The sequence below is a fragment of the Saccostrea cucullata genome, unplaced genomic scaffold (assembly GCF_032062105.1).
Source record: "Saccostrea cucullata isolate Sc308-1 unplaced genomic scaffold, CSIRO_AGI_Scuc_v1 ctg3750, whole genome shotgun sequence".
Classification (NCBI taxonomy): Eukaryota; Metazoa; Mollusca; class Bivalvia; order Ostreida; family Ostreidae; genus Saccostrea; species Saccostrea cuccullata.
The window spans coordinates 21,487-35,521 of record NW_026939926.1 but is presented as its reverse complement, the minus strand read 5'-3'; the positions used below and the strand labels follow the sequence as shown (position 1 = coordinate 35,521).

General features: G+C 35.4%; 1 protein-coding gene across 1 annotated transcript; it reads left to right on the top strand.

The window, feature by feature from the left end:
- Nucleotides 1–9,485: 9,485 nt before the first annotated feature.
- LOC134254303 (uncharacterized) lies at nt 9,486–10,250 on the top strand. Its single transcript, XM_062736829.1, has one exon. The coding sequence runs from the start codon at nt 9,486–9,488 to the stop codon at nt 10,248–10,250; it is 765 nt and encodes a 254-aa protein (XP_062592813.1).
- Nucleotides 10,251–14,035: the final 3,785 nt, after the last annotated feature.

Genomic DNA, 14,035 nt, shown 5'->3' with positions numbered 1-14,035 from the left:
AACGAATATGTTTTGAAAGGCGGAGGTCATCACAATTTCTTGAATCTCCGTACAGTTATAAAGAAGCCCTCTGTTTTACTGACTGGAAACAAAGAATGTATTTTGATTTAAAAGGGAAAATCGTTTTCTTTGTATAAATGTTTAAATCCTAAATGAACATTTTCTAGTACCTTGAACAGTTCTTTGCGAGTCCTTGTCTGACTTAGTCAGTTTTCTATTGTTCCGTCTGCATTACTCATAGGCGTGGGAAGCAGAGGGAGGGGGATTAGCAGGGGATTGACATAATACATGTAGTACGTGTACATACGCATTGAAGATTGGGGCGTAGGTTTTGCCTTCCTACCTAATCTTTCAACAGGCACGTTTCAGTGTAGTTAAAGATGAGTAAGTGGTACAAAAAGTGTTTTGGGAAAATTTGTTTATCCCCTCCCTCAAGAAATAGGATTTTCAGGTTTAGACAATGGCTAATTTTGAATTTTTTTTTCTCCTCTCCTTCCAATTTGCTCCCGATTCCAATGTAACTAGTACTTGTATGAATTATTGAACGTAAGCAAATAATATCATGTAGTGTTTGTATCAATATTTAGTTCTATATTCACGATAAGATGTAACAAGCTAATTCAGAGAATTTGTGTTATTTAAATTTTACTGAAAAAGTAAACCAATGTGCAGTTCTTTTATGACGATTATTCTAGGGGACTTGTTCATGTATCCCCCGGCTGAATATACATTGTAGAATTATTATTTGTATACATGTGTACTTAAGCAAATAAATAAGTAATGTGTTGTCAATTTTTATGGATATAAAGAGGGCCAGTTTGATTGTCTTATTCTTTATTTTATGTATAAGAAGATTTTTTTAAAAATGAAAATACTAAATGATAATCAATTAATAAGTTTTATGATTTTTTACATTATGTTTGTACAAGCCAAATTCAATTTTTTTTTTTATTTTTCATGCTGAATACTATCATTTAGTTAATAATAAATATTGCTCAAAAAAAAAAATAAAGATGGGATCAAAAAGTATCTGGATTTTCAATTGTTTTCTCTCTCACATGTGAAGCGAGAGACATACTCGCCGGTAATTATAGGCGCATTCGGCGTACGCCGCTTTGAACCTTCCCCGGTCAAATGAAGTAACAAGCCGGGTTACGAAAGGTCAAGCGGCGCATGGCGTACGCCGGTATGACAAATGAAATCCTACGAGAGAGAGAGAGAGAGAGAGTTTTAAACAGAGAGATAGCCTTTATTAAACAGTTCAAATAAAAATATAAAGTCCGCAATAAAGAACCTGTTTTATAAGTCCATTTGACAGTAATCATTGCCTTTTATGCTAAAAATAGCGACATATAATACAGGAATACTGATAAAATAATTCGACACAGGGAGGTGTGGAAATCGCGTTTCAGAGGAGTGAGTGAGGTCAAAGGGAGTTTAGTATAAAGAAATTTTAATATTTTTCCCTTCATTTCAAACCTGATTTTTTGCATTCCTGCAGAAAAAAAATAATTCCAATATATTCACAAGACAAATTTTAAATTGAATGTGAAACATATTCCCTGCCAATTTAAAATACTACTGTCGGCACAAGTTTATACTAAAATGCTATTGTTTAATGACTGTTTGATGTTGGTTTTAAGACTGATTTTCTTGTGTAACAATAAAATTTAAATATTAATTAAAATATACTGAAAACTCAATATGTCGGTCTTTCTTAGAAAACAGGGAGTTATTATGTAAAAAACATTTTTTTAAACATATGTTTAGAAGCTGAAGGAGGGTTTTCCTTCTCTAATAATAGCGCTATTTTATACAGTGTCTCTTCTAAAATTTAAAACCACACCATCAATTTGCTCTAAAGATATATATTAACAATATTTGGCCCATAATTCTAAAAGTCATGTATTTTAGAATGACATACAGAAATAATTTTTTTGATATTTATTTTGTAGAAAAGATTATATTAATATATTTACATATATTTTCACATTTATATGCACATCAAATTGATGCCTGCGTATATATCTAACATTCGTACATTGCCCTTTTTGAAGTTAATATTTTAGCATCGTTCTACATACATGTGGGTACTTAATGTATTAATTATTTTCCATGGAAAATTCATGAAATAAGTAACAGCTGAGTTATAATAATAGAAATATAATAATCATAGATAATTTTTGCAAAATTAATTATTCTTCAAACTGCGCTATCTAAGTTATTTTATTAAAAAAACTGTAAATCTTGAAAATAAGCAGTTTTATACAAAATATGCAAAAAAAATTGCGGGAAAACATGAACTTTATGATGTCATATTTCTATATTAACGATATTTTGATCAAATTGAATATTAACAGTAAGGGTTGCACGTATAGCTGTGCAAAGTAAAGCTATATATAAATCAAAAGTAAGATATTCATTTTCGGGGGCCATTTCAGACACTTATCATATATTGCTCTTTATGACCTTGATTTTTGACCTTTTGACCTCAAAATCAATGGGATTTTTTTGTAGTCCATACGAAGTTGCTATGCCAAATTTTTTACAAAAGCTTCCAATTTGCTCTGATTCCAATGTGGACTACAAGTATGGGTATTGAACAGACAGAAATAATTAATATCATGTAGTGTTTGTATCAATATTTATATTCAACTTTTCAAGCGGTGGACAATTATGACATAATGATTTGGAATCATTTATTACAACAAGTGCTAGTGAAATTCCACCGAGGGGACATAAGCCGTGGTCGAGGACGAGGCTTTGCATGTAAATTGTTAATTTCATAGTCCCTATTCAGTCCTGAGGGTTGAGATCTACGAATCAAATTTAATCCAATCTTCAAAATTCTCTTTTTCACTCCGAATCATCTAATCACCATACCTAAAAATGATTCTAATGAGCATTGAGACATGATCAAACTTACCCTGCTCTATTCACACAGACAGTTTAATTGGAATTAAATATAAGTTACTGCTTATTTGATTTAACACAAAGAGCCATAAGTTTAATTCGCAACAAACACAAAGAGTCCTTCTGGCTGTTTGGTAGCCGCAATAAACACAAAGAGACCAGCAGATAATGACAATCTCAACCCAAAGAGTCCAACAGATAACGACAATCACAACACAAAGAGTCCAGCAGATAACGACAATCTCAACACAAAGAGTCCAGCAGATAACAACATTACCTTAACACAAAGAGTCCAACAGATAACGACAATCTCAACACAAAGAGTCCAACAGATAACGACAATCTCAACACAAAGAGTCCAACAGATAACGACAATCTCAACACAAAGAGTCCAGCAGATAGGGACAAGTTTAATACAAAGAGTACAGAAGATATCGACATTACCTAAACACAAAAAGACGTGCAGATAACGACAATCTCAACACAAAAAGTCCTGCAGTTAAGAACAATCTCAACACAAAGAGTCTAGCATTAACGACCATCTCAACACAAATTAAGAGTCCAACGGATAACGACAATCTCAACACAAAGAGTCCGACAGATAACGACAATCTCAACACAAAGAGTCCGACAGATAACGACAATCTCAACACAAAAAGTCCAACAGATAACGACAATTTCAACACAAAGAGACCAGCAGATAATGACAATCTCAACACAAAGAGTCCAGCAGATAACGACAATCTCAACACAAAGTCCAGCAGATAACGACAATCACAACACAAAGAGTTCAGCAGATAACAACATTACCTAAACACAAAGAGTCCGACAGATAACGACAATCTCAACACAAAGATTCCAACAGATAACGACAATCTCAACACAAAGTGTCCAGCAGATAACGACAATCACAACACAAAGAGTCCAGCAAATAACGACATTACCTAAACATAAAGAGTCCAATAGATAACGACAATCTCAACACAAAGAGTCCAACAGATAACGACAATCACAACACAAAGTGTCCAGCAGATAATGACAATCACAACACAAAGAGTCCAGCAGATAACGACATTACCTAAACACAAACAGTCCCACAGATAACGACAATCTCAACACAAAGAGTCCAACAGATAACGACAATCACAACACAAAGAGTCCAACAGATAACGACAATCACAACACAAAGAGTCCAACAGATAACGACAATCTCAACACAAAGAGTCCAACAGATAACGACAATCTCAACACAAAGTGTCCAACAGATAACGACAATCTCAACACAAAGTGTCCAGAAGATAACGACAATCACAACACAAAGAGTCCAGCAGATAATGACATTACCTAAACACAAAGAGTCCAGCAGATAACGACCATCTCAACACAAAGAGTCCAACAGATAACGACAATCTCAACACAAAGAGTCCAACAGATAACGACAATCTCAACACAAAGAGTCCAGCAGATAACGACAATCTCAACACAAAGAGTCCAGCAACAGTTCCGGCTGATTGTTTGGAGACAAGCACAACATTATAATTGTTCATATGACAACCATTCCCCACGAGAAATTTAAGTCCAGGCTTTTTGACATCATTGACAGCTGCTTTTTTTGATAAAAATTGGACTCGTAAATTTACTTACTAGTTATTGGTCATTCGCAAAATTATTTTGTTAAAACGCATGCTGATTGCACACACAAGTACTCTGAAGTTGACATCAAAAGGGCGCTTGAGTTTCTATTCGACAATATCTATGTGCTTTTTGGATACCAGGTTTTCCTACAATCTATTGGAATTCCCATAGGTACTAATTGCGCTCTATTATTAGCGGACCTATTTTTATAGCGAGCGCAGAGAGCGTCGCGAAGCGAGCTCAATAGACTAACGTGTATGAACAGAGGAAATTCGGATTGAAATCTGTACATACGTCAGCCAAATAGGGCAAGAAAGTCTCGTTTGTGCGTCACTTCCGGTTTGGCTGCTGGAGATAAACAATACGAACATGTGCTTTCGGTTCAATTTGCCTTTATTGCCGGTTTCACCTCGTGAAAAATGCTTTGTTTTGTGGCGAGCTGTAACCACCAAAGCTTGCGGGAAACTTGCAGCTTCTTCAGGTTCCCAAAGAAATCAATAAAGCTTTGGGAAAAACTTTGCAGGTATGATGTTTTATTAAAAAACACTTCTCAAAATATAACAGAGGAAAGTCGGGTTATACACTGTCCTTTCAATCGTATGCCTATAACATGTTACCTAATGCCTGAAATTGAATTCAGCTTAGGAATACAGAGTTATCAGTGTTGTATTTCACTTTTTAATATATTCTGATTCATTGTAACAGTGGTCTTTTATAGTCATATAATATATCACCCACGAGAGCACGGGTGGAGAGGGGAGGTGGATCTACAAGAGCTATGAAATTAAAAAAAATAGTACTCGGACATGAAATCTTTGTCTAGATTATATTTACACGTATAATTAGAATATAATATATTTAATTCAGGAGACAAGATAGGACAGTAACTGCAGCTGACAGAATATGCAGCTGTCATTTCAAAGATGGAAAAAAAGAAAATGGACCAACTATCTTCCCTTGGAATCAAGGACAGTATTTTGACTTTGGAGACTCTAATGCTATTTCAAGGTATGTTTTGAATATTTTTGCGTCATAATTTTGAGACATCATTTTACCATACAATTTATTCAATAACGAAATATTTTCTATCAACAGCTAATATAAATTTATGAAGTTAAAAAAATCTGATAGAATATATGTAAAAATTTGAAGTAGTTAGTTATAAACTAATTATGTAACACATACAGACAATGCAAACAGAGCCCATCTGTAAACCAGGGAGAAGAAAATGTGGTTATGACGGAAGAGACAGAGGCTGCACAACCAATTCAATCATTTAGTGAGGGTTTTGACCATGACCAGCATCTACTGCGACACGAGACCGTTACAAGCACCTACTGTGATAAAGAGTTAAATTTATTAAAACAAATCCAAGTGAGTATAAAAATTTCAGTAGTACATGTATTTAGTATTGTAGTACTTAAACTCTGTTTTGTGTACAATGTTGTAAAAAAAAAAACAGTTACACACTTATATTCATTCTTTCTTTATTTCCTCCCATTGGAGATTCATGAACATATAAGAACACATAGTGAAAGAACAAAAATATAACATCATAAAAGTGCTTATTATTTACATTAATGCAAAATTAAATTTGAAAAAGAAGAAATTGTCTTATATGTTTGCAAAAAAATAAAGTTAATGCACAGGGGTTAGAAGTATCCATTTACAAGTATGTTATCTTTCTTTGATACACCGCAGCCACATCTCTTATAAGGCGAAAGTTAAGAATATGGAGTTCTGGTGCATCACGGTCGGAAAGTACGGGTGTTAGACATCTGGCACCGAGCAGAAACAAGTATAATTCGTTTCCAGGGAGTCCTGAGAGTTCGGCGCCTAGTGAGATGTCGTAATCCTCAATCACAGTTTCCCACCAGGCGTCGCGAAACAGAGATGTTTCGGGGCAAACCGTAGTAATGTGCTCGAACACATTTGTGAAAGATTTTGCGCAGAGGCAGCATGTTTCCGGCAGTACATCTAAAAGGGTCCATAGCTTGACAATGAATTTACATAAAACAATTTCATGGATATTTTTTGGGATGATCCACAGATGCTCAGGTGGTTTGCTTGCGCAGAGAACGTTGAATCTAGCAAAGTCGGGGTCGACAAGCATTCGGTTGCGCCTAGAGGCAGAGTGAAAGGAGATGACAGAAGATTTCACTGAAGATTTCCACTGAGACTTGTTGGGGAAGAATCCACTTTCGAGATAACCAGTTAACACGTGGTATAAGTTGTATTTCATGAGTATGGGAATTATGTCCTGAATAAACCCATAATGTTTAGTACTAGCGTTGAAGAGGTAGGAAAACAGGCGGATGATGAATATACGCTTGGTGAGGTAAGTTGTGTTGAGTTCACAGAGACGACCAAAGAATTGCAACTTCTTAATGTCAATCTCTGCTGTAATTGGAAAGAGACCTAGAAGGCTTTCGCACATGTCTGATCTTGTATGATGGGGCAGTCCCATAACATGTTTAACAACGAAATGTTGGAATGCGTTGAGTGTTCTTATGTCTTTTGTCCGAAGATCGCACCATAATTCACTTCCGTAGAGAACTGATGGTAAGACAATTTTTTTGTACATTTTGGCCACTGTTATGGGGTTGAGCTGTTCGGAAACTTTAAGAGCGAAATATGCTTGCCGTCCTTTCCTGCAAGCGTTTGATGTTCTTTCGCCAGGATCAAAGTTGGAGCTTAGAAGAATTCCAAGATGATTGTATGAGTTGGAAAATTCAATGCGTTCATTGCCAAGACGCAAGCTTAAAGTGTCAGCAGGATTTAAGCGCTTTTGGTGGAAGAGGAGAACGTTGGATTTTGCGGTGTTAAATGTAAATCGCCAGCGTATTGAGTATTGGAATATGTTATCCAGAACTCTTTGAAGCTCAAGAGGTGTGAGAGCAATGACACAGATGTCATCTGCTAGGGTTGGGTTTGAGCTTTGAACATTAAAGACTCCTATGTTCTTGCTAAGATTTTGAATTTCTGATAGTAAACCATCAATGAATACGAGATAAAGGAAAGTCGAAAGTACGCCTCCCTGTCGAACGCCTTGGGATACTCGAAACCACTTGGAGCTGGTCTGGTTTACTACAACGGAAAATTGTGTGTTGGAGTGACAGTCATTTATCAAAGACCACATTGTGCCCGATATCCCGAGTTCGTGAAGTTTGTACATGAGACCGTGCCTCCATACCGTATCGAAAGCTTTCTGTGTATCTAAAAAGGCAACATAAACAGAGCTGTTTTGTTCAATATTGTGATGGATAGTTTCTTGTAGATTGAAGGAAGCTGTTAGACACCCAAGTTTTTCTTGGAAGCCTTGTTGCTGAGAGCATGGGAAAGATATTGATGGTAATAAGTTTGACTGTATTCTGGTGAGGATAAATTTTTCAAAAACTTTAAACGCACAGGGGAGGAGAGCAATTGGTCGGTAACTATCGGGAGATTTTCGAGATTTGTTGTTGCCTTTATAGATGGGAACAATCAGGTCTTTTTTCCAACAGGATGGAACATATCCGACTTCCAGAATTGCATTGAAGAGTTGAGCAATGCATCTAGCTACTTGTATACCGCCATGGATTAGATGTTCGTTTTGAGTGAGATCAAGACCAGGGGCTTTTCTGCGCTTGAGATTACGAGTAATGTTCTGTATTTCCGTAACGGTCGCGGGACCTCCTGGGAAACTATCATTTGTTGATCTCGATATGCGTTCGAGTTCGCTATAACGGTTTTCAATTGAAGTGAGAAAGTCTGAACAATAATTTGTATTTTCTTTGGCATTATAAATATCTGAGAAATGCTTTGCAAATGCGAGAGATACGCCAGGAGGGTCGTCAAACTGTTCGTCATTGTATTCAATAACAGGGTAGGTGCGAGAAGAACGTGGTTTCAGTCGTCTGATTAACTTCCAGAAAAGGCGAACATCGCACTCTGATGATTCATCTATGTCCTTAAAAACACTTGACATGTAACGATCATGTTCGTCGTTGAGTTCGTTCCGGAAGTTTCGTTTCGCATGTTTGTATTTTTTGTAAGAGTCGTGTGTCATTCCTCGAGGGCGACCTTCATTTATCCACATCCTTCGCATTTGGCGCTCTGTGTCGTGTAACTCTTTTACTTTGGGAGTCCACTCTGGCCTCAAGAAGGGTTTGTACTTTACATCAGAAATAGCCATTCTTAAGACTAGGAAACAACCTTTCACCATAAGCCAGATCATCAATGATGAAAAGAAGGTATCCATTTTTTTACTGACTGATACATTATTTGTTCCAATGTTGCTCCCTCTGTGAAGTGGTTAGAGCGTTGTGAAATAAGGAGTTGATCCTTACCTCCCGGGTTCAAATCCCATTGTGGGATGGAGACCAGTCCTTCAGATGAGACTGTAAAAACAGAGGTCCCAGGAAGTGCTGGCATGAAAAACATCCCTCACTGCTCAAAGGCCATAAGTGCCGAGTATAGTCAGAATTTGTAGCCCTGCACTGGCAAGTGTAGGCATCTTCATATAAGTGAAAAATTCATGAGACCGATGTCAAACAACAATAAGTCCTTGTTCAAATCGCATATACTGTATAAACACACCTATAAGTAAATTGATTTTTGGGAGTTAAACTTTGGTCCAAAACTCTTCATCCAACTTATACCATGTTATACGTGAGTTATAAAAAAAAAGGATTTTTGCAGGTCAATCCCTCTAAATAATTCAACCTTAAAAAATACAACCGTTTTCTATGCAATTATATAGAGTATGAGAAATTATTTTACCTTTTTAACAAACTAGAACAACTACATTCCATAAATTCATATTTTATTAGATGCTGATGTACACCTCCTTGAAAGCAGACATGTTTAGAGTAGTGGACTCAACTATTCAGAGATTTCCATTAACATATGTCAACAACTGGACCCCAGCAGTGATTTCAAGAACTGACCAGTTATTAATGACACTGATGAAATTGAAGCTAAACTCTCCCAATTTAGATTTAGCTGAGAGGTTCAACACAAGTAAGACAACAGTGCAAAATATTGTGGTTACACATATTTTTGCTTTGCATGAAGTGTTCTTTGAGGGCATGATTGAAAATAACATTCCCTCCCTTTTAAAGTGCAAGTCCTCTATGCCGACAAGTTTTGGTGATTTTAATTGTTGCCGTCTTGTGATCGATGCGACAGAGGTGACCCAAGACGTTCCAGGGCAGGATATGTTAGCACAGTCTCAAACTTATAGCTCATATAAAAACAGGCACACCGTAAAATCTGTTACAGGCGTTGCCCCTAACGGAGCTGTGGTATATGTTAGCAAACTTTACCCAGGAAGTACATCTGATGTGGCCATTGTTGAACACAGTAAAATGCTCTGCCAGTTGAAACCAGGGGATATGATTCTGGCTGATAAAGGTTTTACTATTCACTCTCTCCTTCCAGCAGGTGTGCATCTCAACATTCCTCCTTTCTTGAAAGACAAAGGACAATACACTCCTGCCGAAGTGCAACTGTGTAGAAAAATTGCCAGATCTCGTATCCATGTAGAGCGGGTAAATGAAAGAATAAAGAACTTTGAGATATTATCTCACATTCCTCACAAGTTTAGACATTTAAGCACGAAAATTTTTCAAGTATGTTCTATACTAGTCAATTTTCAAGATCCAATGATTGCAGAGATTGCAGATAATTACATTCAGGCTCAAGATTTAGACACTCAGTAATATATGATATAAGAACATTGAGATGGAGCAAATGTAATTTATTTCATGAGAGGTTCCAAGTATTTGTAATTGTGTTCAGCTTTAACATATATTTCTTTTATGATATTCATACCCTAAATCTATATTGTAAATGTAAGTGTAACAAAGTTTTGACAAACCCAACCTTGCTTCAAGTAGAGTGCTATGTATAAGTGCCAGGAAAATAAAGGTTATATTATATGTATCATAAATCTTGTAAACAACTTTGAAAAGAGCATTTTAAGGTAAATAGTATGTTGTCATTGACCTTTACAAAGATTCTTTGAAAATACTCCATTTACCATTATTTTTTGCAAAAAAGCATGTATATTTTAAATTCTATAATATCATGAAAGCTAGTAAATTTTACATATGTTATAGCAAATTTCTATTCTTTATCCATTTTTTTTAATACATTGAGTCATTAGTCTCTTTGGATAATGGAACAGTACAATTGTTATGAAACAATTCTTTGACAAAATGATGCCCAATATTTACATGGAATATGTGAAATACCAAATAATGTAGTTCCATATTGTACATAAAATTTACATGTATATTTTCATCTCTTCTTCTCTTGCTTACTTGCATATTACATGTTTTCAACTAGATAAAAAAAAGCATATACAGTCAAAAATTTATTACACAGTTTTAAATATCATATATATTATACACCTATTTAATGGCTATGAGGACAATAGGAAGTTTATCGTTCCCAAAGACAGCAAACTATTTCCCGAGGCGCAGCCTAGGGAAATAGTTTGCTGTCGAGGGGAACGATGAACTTGCTATTGTCTGAATAGTCAGTAAATAGGTGTTTTATTATACCGATGCTGACTTAACTTTTGGGAGTCCAGGGTACACACAATTTTGATAATCCATATTATACCGATACTGACTTTACTTTTGTTACATCATAATATATACGCGTCACAATCCGTATAAAATCAGAAGTTTTCCGAGATGAAAAACGAGGAAAATCGAATGCTGCCGTTGAATAGTTTGAGGACTATTCACCATGGGCAGATAGCACAAAAACTATTTCACGGCAGAGACTGTTTAGAAAAGATAGCATGTTTATTCGTCTTATTTTTATATAGAAAAAATAAACAGAGGTATAATAAATATATATATTTAAAAAGACATTTGAACAGAATACTTAACTTATTTCTTCTACAGTTCTGAAAGAAATCTTTCACTGTATTAATAAATTATGTTGTGTATTTTTAAGTGGTAAAAAATACTAAGAACAACCTGAAATACACTAAAAGCAAAAATCAATCAATACAATATAAAACTCAAGAAATAATTATTCATGATTATGTGTAATGATGAGATAACTTTCAGAAATAATTCAGAAAATAAAGTATAACTTCTGTTGCTGGTTTCCAGCTTTACCCTGTGTACATATGTATAACAATAAGATTCCTTATAAATAGTGCCTTGTATATACGTCAGCCAAATTTCTCTGTGCAACATTCCCAGAATTCCTGCACTACCCAATGTCCTTTGCGCGAATAAATCAAAAATAGTAGAAAAAATTAAAGGAACATTGTTTCTTACCGAAATCTTAACGAAATGATTTTGCCTAACCTTATTCAAAAAAATACCCCCATGCCACAACACCGGCCTTCACCTTGCCCTTCGGAAATAATACAAATGACGTCACCGGAAACTTACGAATTTTGACGAAGTTATGTCGGTTGCTTCCGTGAGACTCGGAAAACATGTTGCGGTGCATAGCAACATGGTGGCTAAAACATAGCAACAACTTACTTGAAAAAAACGATTTAATGCAATCTATTTTCCTTAAAACTAGCGTTTGCGTCCTAAGTCAACAGAATTGACGTCATACTTTCGTCACTTCAACGGTTCGGGTATTTCCGATTTTGTCGGAAACTTCCGAGAAGTTCGGAATCTCGATCCCGATGCTTGGGAAATGATTTCTTTTTATTGTTTTGTTTTATTCTTTTTGCTTTCTTTTTCTTGAATGATAGACAGTACATATGTAGGTTTATGATAGTAAATAAACTGCGCTCGCCCCAACGGTCACACCGTAAAACATATTATTCATATGTACATGTAGCAGAATTTGTGCAAAGTCTTAGAAGCAAAAAGAAGGAAAGAGTTTCCATGGCCTCCAACTCGACATTTAGATATATCAACGACGTATTGTTTTAAATTAACAATGGTAATTTCCATTCCTACGTCGATACGATATATCCTGATGAGCTTGAGATAAAAGATACCACAGAGTCTGACACTTCTGTTTCATACTTGGATATTGTACTTGAAAAAGACGTTACTGGTAATCTAACAACCAAGCTATATGATAAACGTGATTACTTTAACTTCTCTGTCGTCAATTTCCCTTATTTACGTATGCATCAATATACCTTCATCACCTACATATTGAGTGTATTTAGAGCTTGCTGTTCGTATGAAAAATTTCTAAACCGAGATAAATTATTGACAAGCAAGTTGATGAAACAAGAATATCAGCCCTCACGTTTAAAGTCATCATTTCGTAAATTCTATGGTCGATACAATGACCTTGTCAGAAATACAATTTATCATTGAGTCAAAAGCCGACTGACGTTTTTCATACTAAATGTTAGCACATTATTCATACACTGAATTGACGACAGATTTTCCCCGTTATTTCCTGATCATGACAAGAAGTACACGGCGGGTGTAACCGGTCGGCAGGGGATGCTCTCTCCTCCATGGCACCTGATCCCACCTCTGATGTCCCACATGTATTTTGTATCGTGTTTTATGGGCTTTGAGATTGAATACTGTTCGTTATCTCCATATCCTTCTCCATGATTAAACTCATGATTAAAAATACTTTAAAGAATTTTAGAACCTGAGGGGGAACAAAACGCGCGGGATGCCTATAGGTTCAAATATTAAGAAATCATATTCAGTTTGTAAATTGAGTTTTTAAATTAAGTTCTCAATATTGAAATTTATTACTTTATGATAAACAAAACCTCTCTTGGAGGAAAGAAATCTCGGATTTTTTTTTGTATTAAAAATATAAGATGGTATAAGTGGGATTCGACCCTAGGTTTAATAGACTACAAGATTAGTATTTCTCCGAAAGAGGCGATCGGTTTTTTTTTCATAAAAGTGTACTTTTAAGATAAAGTGGGTTTTCGCTCTATGTTTTTGTAAACCAAAGAAAACATTTTTTTTAATTATTGCAAATGTTTAGGTTTATCTTTCAGAAAAAAAGGAGCGAAGACCCGCTCCTACGGAAAAAATGGTGAAGTATGAGAAAATGACCTTTTTTTTTCTTTTTCCATGAGTGTATGCTATTTCAAAGGCAAATATTTTCAGTCTTTCTGAGATTTTTGTAAATGTAGAGATATTACGTATTAACATATTACATTATTACATTTAGTTTAACTTTATTGTTTGGTGAAATATCAAAGAAAATTTGGATATAATTGAGATGCAATTTTTCAATTCACATCTGTCGCACTATAGGCGATAGGCGCTTCTTCCGCATTACCCCCCCCCCCTTTCTTTGTAACTTAAGTTATATGAATTAAAGTAACCCTTTTCAATATAAGACCAAAATGAAAAAAAAAAGTTTCAGAGCATGAGAAAATCTAGTTCATTTTGAACATAGAGTATCTCACAAAAGATGATCCCTGCCCCACCCCCAACCCCCTAAAAAAAAAATGAACGACAGCAATGAAGTTTAATTTTTTTGTACTAGTAGAACTTTAAGTTCATAGAAACGTTGTTTCCTTATA